The 16941-nt window shown below is 36.2% G+C and overlaps 1 protein-coding gene across 2 annotated transcripts in view; it reads left to right on the forward strand.

Annotated features, from left to right (window-relative positions):
• The window catches only part of SEC24A (SEC24 homolog A, COPII coat complex component), a 69310-nt gene extending 53963 nt beyond the window's left edge, over positions 1-15347 (forward strand). For both annotated transcript variants that reach the window (XM_059174605.1, XM_059174606.1), the window contains 8 exons: positions 693-866; positions 3085-3195; positions 5761-5936; positions 8833-8970; positions 11002-11106; positions 11417-11509; positions 11989-12092; positions 12363-15347. In XM_059174605.1, the coding sequence (XP_059030588.1) occupies positions 693-866; positions 3085-3195; positions 5761-5936; positions 8833-8970; positions 11002-11106; positions 11417-11509; positions 11989-12092; positions 12363-12477 (1016 nt within the window). In that variant the 3' untranslated portion in view covers positions 12478-15347. The remainder of the gene's footprint in view (positions 1-692; positions 867-3084; positions 3196-5760; positions 5937-8832; positions 8971-11001; positions 11107-11416; positions 11510-11988; positions 12093-12362) is intronic.
• Positions 15348-16941: the final 1594 nt, after the last annotated feature.

Here is a 16941-nt window from a genome sequence, read left to right on the forward strand (position 1 = left end):
CGATCCCAGGACCCTGAGATCATGACCTGAGCCGAAGGCAGTGGCTTAATCCACTGAGCCACCCAGGCGCCCCAAACTTTTTTTTTTAAGTAGGCTGTACACCCAGCATAGGGCCCAGTGAGGGGCTTGAACTCACAACTCTCAGCTCAAGAGCTGAGCTGAGATTAAGAGTTGGATACTTGGGGCACCTGGGTGGCTCAGTGGATTAAAGCCTCTGCCTTTGGCTCAGGTCATGATCCCAGCGTCCTGGGATTGAGCCCGGCGTTGGGCTCTCTGCTCAATGGAGATCCTGCTTCCTCCTCTCTCTGCGTGCCTCTCTGCCTACTTGTGATCTCTCTGTCAAATAAATAAATAAAATCTTTTTTTTTAAAGATTTTATTTATTTATTTGACAGAGAGCAAGAGTGAGAGAGATAGCATTCACAGAGGAAGAGGGAGAAACAGACTTCCTGCTGAAATGGGAATCCAACACAGGGCTGGATCCCAGGACCATGAGATCATCATCCTAGCGGAAGGCAGACCCTTAACCGACTGAGCCAACCAGGTGCCCAAAACTAAACTTTCTCCCCCACTCCACAGCTCCACAACTAAACTTTTAAATTTACTCTGTCAGTCTGATGGGTGACAAAGATAAAATGGAATTATCTATATATTGCCTTATGTAAATCATCTTGATAAAATTTTCTCTTCTAGGTCTTTCCATTCATACTTTCCATGGGAACTTCTTTGTTCGGTCGACAGACTTACTGTCTTTGCCTAACGTAAACCCCGATGCTGGGTATGCAGTACAGATGTCTGTGGAAGAGAGTCTTACTGACACTCAGTTGGTTTCCTTTCAGTCTGCACTCTTGTATACATCCAGCAAAGGTAAATTGGTTTTGTTTGTTTGTTTTTATTGTGGCAAAGACATATGAGATTACACTTTTAGCAGATTTTTAAGATTACAATCCAGTGTAGTTAACTATAAATCCATTGTGTTGTGGCAAAGGTAAATTTTTTTATTTAGTCATGTATTCTTTGCCTTATAATGAATGCCCTCTCCTTTGGACATACTCACTCCTATTAAGCCAGAAGAGTATTTCTCATCTTAAGAGCTTTGTTGCTATTCCTGGTAAAGCTAAGATGTGTTGTATTTGTTTTCCTTAGCCATTGTTTTTAACAGATATTTACTAAGAGTCTACTTAGTGTCAGGCTGATTGTTTAGAAAAATCTTAGTATTGTCAGATTGTTTTTTGGAAGGATTTCACCAGTTCATGGTCCCATCAAGTGCCCTTTCCATTTCAGCCTCTGATTTTGTGTGTGTGTATGTCTTTGCATGTCTCTCTGTATGTTTATTTGTTGTTGTTGATAGGCTAATTATTGTAACTGTTTTCTTTTAGTTCTCACTGTTTTTGGCTAGAATAGAAACTCTAAACACTGTTACCCTTTTTTGCAGATATTATTTCTCCTTTTTAAAAGTAATTTAATGAGCTCCTTCATATGTACATTTTCATCACTCTTCATGTATCAGTACAGGTTGTAGAATGAATATCATCTCTAGTTTTTTGACTTGTTCTTTTTCATTAGTGTTCAAGGTTTTACTGGTTAGAAATTTTAAAAATTATATCAGACATAATATCTGATATTTGATGGTTATCAAAAAGTTTTCATCTTTCTGTATTTATTGATTTTTTATTGTGGGTAATTACTAAAGAGAAAATAATTGTATTTTTTTTAAAGATTTTATTTATTTATTTGACAGACAGAGATCACAAGTAGGCAAAAGAGGCAGGCAGAGAGAGAGAGGAGGAAGCAGGCTCCCTACTGAGCAGAGAGCCCTATGCAAGGCTTGATCCCAGGACCCTGGGATCGGATCATGACCTGAGCTGAAAGCAGAGGCTTTAACCCACTGAGCCACCCAGGCGCCCCGAGAAAATAATTATATTAATTGATTTTTTTTTTTTTTTTTTTTTAGTTTTTTCTGCTGGGTGTGGTGAATAAACAATAAATAAACAATCTTGGAACACTGAAAAAATAAAATAAAAAGTTTTTTCTGTGATTAAAGAGGAAAGTATATGGGACGCCTGGGTGGCTCAGTTGGTTGGGCTCAGGTCATGATCCCGGCGTCCTGGGATCGAGTACCACATCGGGCTCCTTGCTCCGCGGGGAGCCTGCTTCTCCCTCTGACTCTGCCTGCCACTCTGTCTGCCTGTGCTCGCTCTCTCTGACAAATAAATAAATAAATAATCTTTAAAAAAAAAAAAAAAGAGGAAAGTATAAAATTTCTTTGGACTTTAAATGTCAAAACAGACTCTAGAACACGTGTGGAAGTATTGTTGTCATTATGTATGTATTCATGTGTGTATGTAATTCATATATACAATGTATGTAATTCAAAATTTATATTAATAAAAAAGATAAAATAACCAAAATATTCAGAAAAAAGATTTTTAAGCTAGCATTTTACCACCATTTGATTATGATCCCTTTTCAATTGTAATTTGAACAAAAAGAATTTTTTAAAAAATTTTATTTATTTGAAAGGGAGAGAGAGAGAGAGGGAGCACAAGTAGAGGGGAGGGGCAGAGGGAGATGGAGAAGCAGACTCCCCACTGAGCAGGAAACCTGAACCAGGGCTTGATCCCAGGATGCCAGGATCATGACCCTGAGTCTTATTATCTCAGGGCAGATGTTTAACCGACTGAGCCAGTCAGATGCCCCAAACAAAAAGAATTTTGTAGTGAAAAAATAAGAGGACTCAGTCAGTTAAGCATCTGCCTTTGGCTCAGGTCATGATCCCAGGGTCCTAGGATTGAGTCCCGCATCAGGCTCCCTGATAAATGGGGAGTCTGCTTCTTCCTCTGCCCTTCCCCGCCCCCACTGCTTGTGATCCCTCTTTCTCTCTCTCTCTCTCTCAAATAAAGAAAATCTTTAATGAATAAAACTCTGAAGTTTGTTTCTTTTTGTTTATTTTTAAAGTTTTGATACTATTTCTGCATACTGAATAACCCTTTTTGGTTCTAAATTAAAAAGAAGTGATTCCAAGAAAATACAAATTTTTTAATATAGTTGTGTCCTTACTATCATTTTTGTCTTTTCGGCAAAGGTGAAAGAAGAATTCGTGTTCATACATTGTGTTTGCCTGTAGTTTCAACTCTGAACGAAGTCTTTCTTGGAGCTGATGTTCAAGCAATTTCAGGGTTATTGGCCAATATGGGTAAGAATCATTACCGGCTATTATAAATATTTCACAAATATAATAATAGAAAAATCTGCTTAGTTTTTTTTCCTTTAAGTAAGTACCTTTAAAGGTTTCAGTGTTTTAGAACTTCTGTATGCCTCCTAGGTAGCTATTTGAATGAAAGGATCTTTTGCAGGTAACCTTATTTTTAAAAAAATTTTAAGAGCTTTATTGGGATATAATTTATATACCACTTCACATAACCCATTTTACCTAATACAACCTCACTGTTTATAGTATGTTTACAGAATGGCATGGCCCTCATCTCAACCTGATTTTAGAACATTTATCACCCCAAAAAGAACCTCATGCCCATTAGTAGTTCCTGCCCACTACTCCTTCCTCCTTCCCTCATTGGTTTTAGGCAGGTACTAAACTGCTTTCTGTCTCATAATCTGCCTACAATGGGCTTAAATATCATATTTTAGTTAATATTCAAATTTACTGGGGCGCCTGGGTGGCTCAGTGGGTTAAGCCGCTGCCTTCGGCTCAGGTCATGATCTCATGGTCCTGGGATCGAGTCCCGCATCGGGTTCTCTGCTCAGCAGGGAGCCTGCTTCCCTCTCTCTCTCTCTCTCTCTCTCTCTGCCTGCCTCTCTGTCTACTTGTAATCTCTCTCTGTCAAATAAATAAATAAAATCTTAAAAAAATATATTCAAATTTACTAGTGGTTAATAGCTTTTTAATGAGTTCTAGAACCTGGATTACAAGAGACTTTGAACTGTAATGATCTTTAGTCTTGGAGTCTTGGAATTCAGGATTAAAAACCAGTTTACTCTCACAGATAAGTTTGCAGCCTTGGCCAGATCACATGAGCTAGAAGAAAATTTACTGATACCTTCACTTCACTTCAGATATAGTTGCCTTTTTTGGTCTTTTTCAAATACATAGAGCTTAACATCATTTTGATTCTTAATTTTTTTCCTCCTTCAGGAAAGATGCCATTGCCTCCATTTGCTTCACACTCAGATCTGTCAATATTAGGAATAATTACTCATTTTCTCACATTTCCTATTGGGAAATTTTTTTTCTTTAATGAAGCCTGATAAGGAATCCAACCCTGTTTTAGTCTCACATGCTGTTGAAGGTTAAAGATCTTGACCTAAGAATATGAGGATCACTACCTTTATATTTTGTTGAACTAACACTTTTTTTTTTTTTAAGATTTTATTTATTTATTTGACAGAGATCACAAGTAGATGGAGAGGCAGGCAGAGAGAGAAAGGAGGAAGCAGGCTCCCTGCTGAGCAGAGAGCCCGATGTGGGGCTCAATCCCAGGACCCTGAGACCATGACCTGAGCCGAAGGCAGCGGCTTTAACCCACTGAGCCACCCAGGCGCCCTTGAACTAACACTTTTTAGTAATCATATGGTCATTCTTTTATTATCTTTATTATCAACAACAAGAACTATAATTCAAGCAGTATTTGTAGATTTAAAAAATTTTCACAATTTGCTTCACAAATATTTATTTTATTACTAAATTTCCTTTATCCCAGTATGCACATTTTTTTCACATTTTATCAAAATCTTAAGAAGTCTTCAATTGAAGTCTTAAGCATCCATCTCTTGGTCTCAGCACAGGTCTTGATCACAGGGTCATAAGTTCAAGCCCCTTGTTGAACTCCAAACTGAGTGTGGAGCCCACTTTAAAAAACAAAAAAAAAGAGTTGCTATTGGCCAGGTAACAGTGGTCTTCTTTCTTGGCTATGTACAAATTTGGTTATAGCAGTTAATATCATTACTTTATTGATTGTATTTTTGAGACCACATGAATTGAGTTTAGTTCTAGTTTGAGAAGTCTTCAAAACAATAATAGTTCTTTTAGTATTTAAAAAAAATTTTTTTAGAAACATTTTTTTCAAGTATGCAGAAATGCATATGAACAGGGACGCCTGGGTGGCTCAGTTGGTTGGACGACTGCCTTTGACTCAGGTCATGATCCCGGAGTCCCACGATCAAGTCCCGCATCAGGTTCCCAGCCCCATGGGGAGTCTGCTTCACTCTCTGACCTTCTCCTCGCTCATGCTCTCTCTCACTGTCTCTCTCTCAAATAAATAAATAAAATCTTAAAAAAAAAAAAAAAAGAAATGCATATGAACAGTGGCATGACTGATGATAAGAATCATCTAAGTAGCTTCCTGAGAGGTCTTTCAATAAATATAAAGTTCTCTGTGAAGAGAGCATGTATGTTTAGTTACAGAGTTTTTTCTTTCTCTGTGGTATATAACATAAGATGGTGGATTATAATTAATAACATCTTAGATCCAGCAAGATACAGTTTTCCCATTTTATAGATAAGCTCATGAAGGTTAGATTCCTTGCCATATTGTTATACAGCTAGGAAATAGAGACCGATTTCAGGGGAGTTTGGTTTGATTTGCCAAACTATGTGCTTTTAAATGCTTTCCTTGGTTGCTTATCTGTGTAATAAGTTAGAGAATTTGTATAATAAAAAAAATTACATCTCTTCTATCCTTAACAGTGGGGTAGCTAAATTTCTCTCTTTTCTCTTGTTTGTCCCTACCTCTGTCTCTGTTAGCTGTTGACAGGTCTGTGACTGCCAGTCTGAGTGATGCTCGGGATGCCCTAGTGAATGCTGTCATAGACTCTCTTTCAGCTTATCGCTCTTCAGTCCTAAATAACCAGCAGCCTGGACTCATGGTTCCTTTTTCTTTGCGGCTTTTCCCACTCTTTGTGTTGGCTCTCCTTAAACAGGTAAGAGAATCAAAACCAGAAACTGTAACAGTGAAAATGTCAATAGCCCAAATTTTTATCCTGTGAACCACTGAACACTGTATGTATTACTTTAAGCCATTAAAGTTTTCTGAGGACAGTGACTTTGACTCTTACTTGAACCTTGAAAGAATCTGTAACCTAATAAATTCACAAGATACTGATTTAAAGCATGTGCCATATTTGTAAGAGATGTTCACCAAGTATTCATTGACATTATCAGAGATGTCAATGATCAGTTTTTCAGTTTTCCAGAACAAGAGCTATATGTTTTATTGCTCATGTAAGAAGTCACACATAACATAAAACTCTTCTGGCTTTTTCCTGCTCTGTCCAGTATTTCACCCACATACTACTATTTAATCTTAGATTTTCCCTCTCATACATGTGCACCTATTTCCATGACCTGCATTATACTTTCTGTTCCTTCCTGTGTTTGAGTTTAAATGTTACCTTTCTGGCAGTTGCCTTTCCTTCTATGGTCTTGTAGAGTTTTTTATTTGATATTAATTACTTGTCTTCTCTGCCTGCTCTTTGCCCTACTGGTGGTAGGTAGAGGAGGCTTATTTTTCCAGTATCCAAAATAAAAAGTCCAAGCTTGTATACTTAGGGTGTAAAGTTTATTAATTTTAAATATATATTACAAATTTTTAAATATATCAATTAAATTTTATCAAAAAGCTTATGTTAATAAATCACCCGGGAGAGCATCCCAGATTCCAAAATTGATGGAAACTATAAAAATTGTCAATTTGTATATTTTTCTGAACTCCAGGATTGATTTGTCTGGTGTATGTCATCTCTTCTAGGGAAGAAGGACAACCCACTCATCCTAATAGAATGGCTTTTGGATCAACTTCTAGCTTCTTTAACTCAAATTATGTATTTCCACTTCTGAATATAAATGCACAGAAATTACATAAATGCTTAAATTTTAATACTTAAAAATCTGAGCTTTTCTCTCTTTTTTTTTTTTTTTTTTTTTAAAGATTTTATTTATTTATTTGTCAGAGAGAGAGAGAGTGAAAGCGAGCACAGGCAGACAGAGTGGAAGGCAGAGGCAGAGGGAGAAGCAGGCTCCCCGCGGAGCAAGGAGCCCGATGTGGGACTCGATCCCAGGACGCTGGGATCATGACCTGAGCCGAAGGCAGCCGCTTAACCAACTGAGCCACCCAGGCGTCCCTGAGCTTTTCTCTCTTTAGGTCTTCCATTAAATGTTGTCCTTTTACTGAGGCCTGCCTTTCCTGATCTCCCCATTTAGTGTGCAGTGTTCTAACCTATATTCTTCTTTACCTAATGTACCTAACCTACATTCTTTACTTCTCTTTCCTCCCTTTTCTCCATAGTTTTTAACACTGACATATCAATATTTTGCTTATTTATTATTTACTTTTTCCTTACTAGGATTTTGTCTCCATGAGGGCAAGATTTTTATCTTTTTTTGAAAAATTACCACATTGTCCCATCACCTAGAAGAACAATTCTTCGTGCATATTGGACTATCAGTAAATAGTTATTGAATGAATAAATAAACTTTCCTTCTTCCGTTTCTCATAATATTCTTTTTTCTTTCTTAATGACTATCAACATACTAATTTAAAAGATCTTGGGGGGACGCCTGGGTGGCTCAGTTGGTTAAGCAGCTGCCTTCAGCTCAGGTCATGATCCCAGCATTCTGGGCTCCTTGCTCGGCAGGGAGCCTGCTTCTCCCTCTGCCTCTGCCTGCCATTCTGTCTGCCTGTGCTCTCTCTCTCCCCCTCTCTCTCTCTGATAAATAAATAAAAAATCTTAAAAAAAAAAAAAGTTCTTGGGGCACCTGGATGGCTTAGTTGGTAGAGCATGCAACTCTTAATCTCAGGGTCATGGGTTTGAGCCCCATGTTGAGTGCAGAGCTTACTTAAAAAGAAATCTTAAGAGCCTTGGGGCCTCATTCTGGCTCCTTCGATAGAGCATGCCAGGTTATCACTTCAAGCCCCATTTCAGAAGTAGAGATTATTAAAACAAACAAACTTAAAAGCCTTTTCCAGTCTTTATTTATTTATAGCACTTGCACTTGTTTTAATACATCATCTCATTGCTGCTAGCTCTTTGCCTGTTTCTACAACTTTCCATCAGTAGGAATGCTTACAAATTTCTTTTAAAGATTTTATTTTTTTTAAGTAATCTCTGCACCCACTGTGGGGCTGGAACTCACAACCTCACAATCAAGAGTTGCATGCCCTACCTACTGAGCCAGCCAGGAGCCCCAGGAATGCTTAAAACCCTACCCCAAAACTAATAATACTCTCCATGAAGCTAATATATCAGTTAAAACTTAGTACTTAAACATCAGTAAAACTTACTATTTACTACTTTTATTCTGCTAATTAACATCCTCATTTCTATTTTTCTGGTTGATTTTTAACCTTTCTTGTGTTGTTTAATTTCTCTAATTATGGGAGAAACAAGGATAGTTAACCACATTAGTCATCTCCTAACATTTACAAAACAGATCTTTAGTCCTTCATGTATGTTTTTATTTCATCATCTGCAGTTTAACTTTATTCTTCTCATGGTATTATTTAGATTTCTATATCACTATCCCTCTATGGCAGATAGAATATTTAGATCTAGTTCAGTGATTAGGAAACACCAGAGAGACCTAATGACTTTGCCGTGGTCATGTAATTAGTTTCTTTCAGGTGGCAGTGTAGTCATAATTTAATAGATGTGTGACTTTTTAAAAGATACTTAACAGAATCCATTAAAAGAATAATTAACAAAAAATTTGCTAATTCTGTCTGAAGATATTCTTTTAACATCTTATATTTGCAAAGCTTTGTTTATATTTATTATTAAATCCCCCCCTTTATTTAATGGGGGTTGTGTTTTGTTACAGAAATCATTTCAGACTGGGACAAATGCACGTCTAGATGAACGCATTTTTGCCATGTGTCAGGTGAAAAATCAGCCCTTGGTTTACCTTATGCTCACAACTCATCCCAGTTTGTATAGAGTTGACAATCTCTCAGATGAGGTAAGATTGATTACTTTTTTAGTGGCTATTTCTTGGAGTTTTAAAGTCCTAATTATTCTGAGTCCATTGTAGAAATGAGGAAAGTTTTGTTGTTGTTGTTTTCTAAAGATTTATTTATTCATTTTACAGAGAGCATGCGGGGCGGGGGGGGGGGGGCAGAGCAAGAAGCACACTCCCCGCTGAGCAGGAAGCCAGACAGGGGCTTGATCACAGAACTCCCAGAATCATGACCTGAGCCAAAGGCAGCCGCTTAAAAACTGAGTCACCCAGGCACCCCAAAGAAAAAATATTTAAATTGTAATATTATTTGCCCCTTTTTTTACTTCATTCTTTCTTATGGGTCTTTGCTAGGAGACTAGAAAACAGTGCCACTGATTGCTTATCTTCTTTCCCACCAGAGAAAGACAAGATTCTTTTTTTATTTCACATTAGAAAGCCTTTAGGGAGGGTGCCTGGGTGGCTCAGTTCATTGAGTGCCTGCCTTCCCTACAGGTCACGATTCCAGGGTCTTGGGATGGAGCCCGGCCTCGGGCTCCCTGCTCCGCGGAAGGCCTGCTTCTCTCTCTAACCATCTGCTTACTTGTGCTCTGTCTCTATCTCTCTGTCAAATAAATAAATAAAATCTTTTAAAAAAAAAAAAAGCCTTTAGGGGAAATTTCTGAATGGCTCTCTTGATTCTGCGTATTCTTTGTGGTGGTTTCCACATGCCTTAAGGTGTGAGGTCTTAAGGTAATGTGATTAATACTCCCTCTTTAAAGCTAAATCCTTAAGCTGGATGGGGCATACCCCTTGATAGATCAGTATTTTATTTACTTCTTCCTTTAGGTAAGGTTTAATCAAGCACCTTAGTTTAAGTACTCAAAGTTTTTTTGGTAAAAAATTAATAGTTATGAATATTTAAAGGTGTGTGTGTGTTTTCAGAGAATAGTAGTATTCATTATAAATGAGAAATTTCCATTTCTGGCCTTAATAAATTAATGTCAAACCTAATAGAACTATTAAAATCTCATTTGCATTCGGCCTTTATTTCTCCCACACATGTACACATAACCTAAGTCACACAGTTAGCCATTATTTATTAACTAAATTCCAGACTTCATTTGGTTCTCACTGAAGTCATTTTTCTGTTCAGGATACATAGGTATTGGTTGCATTTATTATATTTTTTAAATAATAGTTAAGATCAGAAGTTAATTTGGATTTATTGGGATTCAAATGGGTTTGTTTAGATGAGCAATAAATATTTCTTCATCTTCCTTATATTTAAATATGAATAACTGTGATTTAGCTAAGTTTCAAAGTCTTGGAAGTGACATTTAAAAAAATTTTTTAAATTGTGACTGCATATTACCATGTCAACAAAAATTCCTGGAATGCAAAGATTTGGTTCGAGGCAAGGGAGAGCTTTAGTGCTGTAGAGTTTACAAACCAGAAGTCAGCTCTGAAGGTGAAGGTTTGAGCTTGAATTTGAATAGGCACAAGTTCTGTGTCCTTATTAAGGGCTGGCCAGCCTGAGGTCCCAAATTGCAACTTTAGGAGCAGAGTGACAAGCTGGATACATTTTCATACTTCTCGTAGCAGCTTCAGGATCTGGCAACAGCCTGATAAGGTGTGTGGCGGGGGTCTGCAAATTTTGCTGAATTTTGTGTGTGCTTGCTACCTCAAGCCGTGTTGTCTGGTTTTGTTCCCTATGGGCATTTGGTCTGATAAAAAGTTTAGGTTTTTTTCCATTGACATGAGGGAACCCATCCTGTCAGCTGTTGCTGTCTAATTATTGGGGTATTTTGTTCTTAAGTTGTATTGAAAAGCTATAACTTTTGGGGGGGCACCTGGGTAGCTCAGTCGGTTAAGCCTCTGACTCTTGATTTTGGCTTGGGTCATGATCTCATGGTTGTGGGATCAAGTCCCACATCGGACTCCATGCTGAATGGAAAGTATGCTTGAGATTCTCTCTCCCTTTCCCTCTGCCCCTCTTCTCTCTCTCAAATAAATAAAGTCTAAAACCTTTAATTTTTTTGCTTAATTCCTCAGGGAGCACTCAACATCAATGATCGCACCATACCTCAGCCACCTATTCTTCAGCTTTCTGTGGAGAAGTTGAGCAGGGATGGAGCTTTCCTCATGGATGCAGGCTCTGTGAGTAATCTGACTAATCTGGATCCTTGTCTCTGCATACTGCTGTATCTTCATTCCCTTTAATGTCTTTTTCTGAACAGATTATGTGCTATTTAATCTATACATTTTTGTATGAGCCACCTTCTCCCTCCATAGCCTCTTTTCATGATAAGCATACATGTCTCATCATGGAAAATTATTCAGTTGAAGACTGTATAAGCTCACTAAACGTACTCATCATTTTGATCTTTTAGAACATACTCAGTGGTAAAGGTGAGTCAGCAGTTCGCTGTTACACACATTTCAAAATGATTTTTTTCCTATTCCCCAGGTATTGATGCTTTGGGTTGGAAAAAATTGTGGACAAAATTTTCTCAGCCAGGTTCTAGGAGTTCAAAACTATGCATTAATTCCACAGATTATGGTAAGACTGTTTTATCGTGATTATGATTGTGGTAGACTCACAAGACCATTTCATTGGTCTATGGCAGGGTCCTTTTAACCACTGATTTGGAGTAAGAACTTATCTAATTGCTAAATAAGCTAATGATTTGTGATTAGTGTCAGTTGGATTAATATATTATTATTGAAAAAAGTAATAATAAACTTTGTCACCAGCTCTGTAATCATGGACAAGTCACTAACAGCCTCATTTGTAAATTAAGAATGTTCTTGCTTATGGAAGAATAACTGAAATGATCCATGAGAAAGCATTTGTTAAGCTCTATAGCATTTGTTTGGATAATTTTCTATTTTAAAGTTAGAATTAGGTGGGCCTGGATGGCTCCGTTGGTTAAGATCTCCAGGGTATTCATATACATGATAAAGTTTGAGAAGCACTGTAAATGATGCTTTAGATATGTGACTCAAGTAAGTTGGATATTGCTTGGTTTTGTTTAACAGACAGACCTTCCAGAACTTGATACACCAGAATCTGCCAGAATAATAGCATTCATCTCTTGGCTAAGAGAGCAGAGACCATTTTTCCCCATACTTTATGTAATAAGGTAAGTTGAATTTTCCATTTGCTAATAGTGAAATAGCAGCTTTACAAGGTTTACAGTTGTTCAGCTTTACAAGGACCTATTTTGAGTCATATGTGACCTAATGCTTAGGCAAACCCTTCAGAAAAAAAAAAGATTTTCAATAAATATTACTCATATATTCTTTATATCCAGTTATTAGTAAAGAGTATATTAAAAGCCTCATGACAAATCCACTTTATTTTACTATTACATTGTTATCTAATGTATATATTTTTATCTTTTATTCCTCAGGGATGAGAGTCCAATGAAAGCAAACTTCCTTCAAAACATGGTAGAAGACAGAACAGAATCTGCATTATCATATTATGAATTCCTCTTGCATATACAACAGCAAGTGAACAAATGAAGATATTTGACTTAAAGTCATGATAATGCAGAACACCTGAGAATGTGTAATACTTTCCTTTTCTATTAGGTTTGTGGACTAATGGGATGATTATATGTTCTCACTGTGATTTCAACAAACTATAGCAAATAAAGGACCACAGCAGAGAATCAAACATGAAACTTTGAAATACTGTATTTTTCAAATCAAAATATATCTACATACATTTGACTGGATACTTTTTTTCCTTTGCTGCCAATAATGTTTGAGATGTTATGGATTGAAATAGGATGAGACAATATTGCAGAGGCAAAGTAAATTTTGTAAAATAAAGACTTCTGTGTTTCAAATGTATATTTCTCCTTTGTTCCTGAAAATTTGGCTGCTACATTTACAACCTCATGAGACTGAGTGTTGCAGGGATATTACAAATCCATTGATAATGATCTTTTTAAGATCAGAAAAATTTCAGAAGTAAATATATGTAGAAAAGCTAGACCCCATCTCCCACACCTGTTTGTTTTTTTTTTTAAAGGAAGAAAAAGGATCATCATGTTAACTAAAACCAGAGTAAACTAACTCTAGTCTAGTTTGAGAAGAATATGAAATAATACAGTCAAGCTTTAAAATCTGTCAGTATTCTCTATACTTGAAGAACAAAGTCACTTTGATTTGAAATGAAAACTAATTAAGTGGTTTCCTGATTTGACTGCAGAAGACTTGGTTGGAGCCAGTATCATATTCTGCAGTGAAAAGAATCAGCTGCCTTCATAAATACATTGAGACTGGCAATGGTAATAGGGAGATGAGAGACTTTGGTTATCTTGATCCTTGAAGTGGGCTTTGTTTGGTTCATTTCTGCTCTGTGATGTATAATAAAAGTGTTATATTGGTGAATTGATGAATTAAAGAAATTAAAGGTTTTTAAAATTCTGTCTCAAATGCATCAGTAACATTTTTCTAAAAAGTTTAATAATTGGAAGCCGCTCATTAGATATTTATTCTTGGATATTAAAACTTATTAAAGCATGAATGCTGCTGTTTGATTTGGTGGATATTAAGATTAGACATATCCAATATATTGAAGTTATGGTAGAAGCTTGATTTCTGAACATGCTCAAGAGACTGCTTTTTTGATTGAGCCAGAGAAATATTATAGTCAAAACCATTGAGTGGATTTTGTTTACAAATAGGTAAATTATGCATTTATATATTTAAAGTGCTGTGATAGGATATCTTTAAAGAGTTTGGCCCATTTTTCACAGATTCACCTTGTCTTGTATGAACTTCTTAACATAACATAAAAGTTGTTCGTGTGTAATACTTGATGAAAATATTTTTGTTTCTTTGTTTTAATGGGTTAGAAAAATGTGTTTACAATCTTGGTCTTATATGATCACCAATGAAATAGTAACTTTCAGGTTTACATCAGTATGAGCTGACTTTAACTGAATTGTTTGGGGACAGAGAAGAAGCAGGTCCCATTAGAATATACACTACTGCTTACCTGCTGGGTCAGACTAAATGTTTGGATTTTATAGGAATATCATCTCCCTTAAGCAGTGTTAAGATTTATCTTCAGGATGAGAGTGGCACATGAACTGGAAATTTTCTTGAAATTTGCTTCATTATTATTAGGAAACTATTTTAAAGTTGTAGCAAATTAAAATTGTATTTTTCCCTCTTTTAAAGAAACAGAGTCATCCTTGTGCACTGATGTTTCTTAGAATAACTAAAATTCTCTTCTTAATGTGAACTGTCAATCTTGATATTTGTAGATCCTTTCTTAATAGTAGTGAAGAGCCTTCCAGAGGGAAAAGTTTGTGCTTCTAGGGAAAGAAATCTTCCTTGTGCCTCACTTCATCCCTAAGTGAATATGACTCTTGTTATTGCCACATGCTTTGTTAGTATATTTCACAAATTTACTTTTAAAATTTCACCTTAAAAATTATTTTAGATAGTGTGTAACATGTGCAATCCAGAATAATTTTGTCATAGGCATGTCATAAAAAAACAACTTTAGTTAAGATTCATAATATTTGTTCTCTGGGTAATGAGGGAATGAATGAACCTTTTGGAGATAATGATATTAAGCAATTATTTTTTGCAATACTGAATGTGTTTAGTTTAGTTTAGGTTTTTTGGTTTTTTTTTTTTTTGCTGTAGGTACTACCTGCTATCTCATCTTGTATTACTTTTTGACGTAAAGTTACTAATATTTACACTATGCCATATTTTTTTTATTGTAGTTATAAATTATAAACGATCCTTAAATTTTCTACAGTTCTACAACTACTAAAGTAACAGACAAGGGCAATCTTGGTATTTAAATCTGAGCATGGCAATTCTACCATAAAAAGTACTCTATTTTTCTAATTTCTAGGATTTTTAAAATAACATTTCTGTACATCCGACATTAATATTCACTCAAGCTGTATACCGTTTTAGTTTGCATATACTTCATTTTTTTAATTTAATGTAATGTATTAAGTCTAACAGACTGTTTTTCGATAATTAGAACAAAAGATTTATTTCTTCTAATCAAAGATGCATAACAGCTATTATCTAGGGGACCATCAAATGTGATTTCAAGATTTTGTTAACTATTTCAAATATAATCCTTATATAGAAATTTTAATTTTGTAAAGTAGTGTAAAATATTGTAACATTAAATTCTTGTTCTCAAATTCAAATATGTATTGATCTTCAATGTGCTGTGTTAAATCTTGCTTCTCTTAAATATTAGAGACAAGATTTGTCTTCCTTTTTACAGTTTGTAATTTTCACTGTTTTATTCCTGTAAAAAAGTCATTTGTAACCCATGCAAATAATCGTTTGAACTGTGCTAACTTATCAATTTGGCTATTCAATAAAGTTATGGAGAGAGCTTACATATACTGACCTGTTATTTAAAGGGGTATGGATAAGCTGCCAGTCACTGAATTGTGCCATGTTGTACATACACCTGCGTTAATAAGTCAATGGAAGGCTTTGGCTGAAAGCACTTTGAATCTAAGCTGGTGTCTGGGAGGTCATAAACTAAATTCTCACTCCTCAATGATTGCCGGGTTTAAAATTCTAGGTTGAAAGAGGTTTTTGTTTTTTGTGTTTTTTTTTAATCTTGATATGTTTAAGATAGTATTCCATTGTCTTCTGGACCCTTTGGTAATTGGTAAGATGCTTACTGTCAACCTAATTGTTACTTTGAAGGTAAATTTGTTAGCTTTCAAGATTTTTCTATTATCCTTAATATTCTATAGTTTGGCTACTCTGAGTTTATAGTTTATCTTGCTTGTTTTTCAGAGCACATTTTATTTTTATTTTTAAGGATCTTATTTATTTGACAGAGATCATAAGTAGGCAGAAAGGCAGGCAGAGAGAGAAAGAGGAGGAAGCAGGCTCCCTACTGAGCAGAGAGCCCACCACGGGGCTCCATCCCAGGACCCTGAGATTGTGACCCTCACCGAAGGCAGAGGCTCAACCCACTGAGCCACCCAGGCGCCCCTAAACATCTGACTCTTGGATCTCAGGGTTGTGAATTCAGGTTCTGGGTCTTGCTCTCAGGGTTGTGAATTCAAGTTCTGCTTTGGGCTCCAAGCTGGGTGTGGAGCCTACTTAATAAAACAAAAAACTAAGGAGCACCTGGGTGGCTCAGTTGTTTAAGTTATTGACTCTTGATTTCGTCTCAGGTCATGATCTCAGGGTCATAGAATTAAGTCCTACCTCTTCTCAGCAGGGAGTCTGCTTGTCTCCGCCCATCTGCTCCTCCCCCTGCTTGTGCTGTCTCTCAAATAAATGAAATCTTTAAAAATATAATAAGAGAGGGGCACTTGGGTGGCTCAGATGGTTAAAGCCTCTGCCTTCGGCTCAGGTCATGATCCCAGGGTCCTGGGATCAAGCCCCGCATTGGGCTCTCCTTGGTGGGGAGCCTGCTTCCTCCTCTCTCTTTGCCTACTTGTGATCTCTCCCTCTCTGTCAAATAAATAAATAAAATCTTTAAAAATATATATATATATATATATTAAGAGAAAAATTTCTGCAACTATTTACAAAAGTTGAAACTAGTGCTGTCAGTGCTAGGTTTGGGGCAAACTGGTAAATTTTTAAAAAATGAGTGGGTTTGCCTTCGTAAAGTCCATAGTGAGGAGACAAAAATTAATATAATAATCTTAAGTATGCACATCATTTATCAAGGAATCATACCACTGAGAAGTACTAGGAAGTTTAACCAATAAAATACAGAAACCCCATAGGGAAATGGTTCCCCAGAGTTATGTAAGCATATAACATGAAATCTTCACACTTTTAATTCTTACCAAACTAAAGGATCTATCATGCATCTAAGACAAAATTTAAATTTGGCTTCTATAGGCTCTCTTAAATGAAAAAAATATTGTTTATCCTGGAATTGTATTTGGTTTTGGTTCATCAGGATTATATGTCATTAAGTTCTGCACATTTATTATACTTAACAATTATTTCAGT

This window comes from Mustela lutreola, chromosome 5, assembly GCF_030435805.1.
Source record: "Mustela lutreola isolate mMusLut2 chromosome 5, mMusLut2.pri, whole genome shotgun sequence".
Lineage (NCBI taxonomy): Eukaryota > Metazoa > Chordata > Mammalia > Carnivora > Mustelidae > Mustela > Mustela lutreola.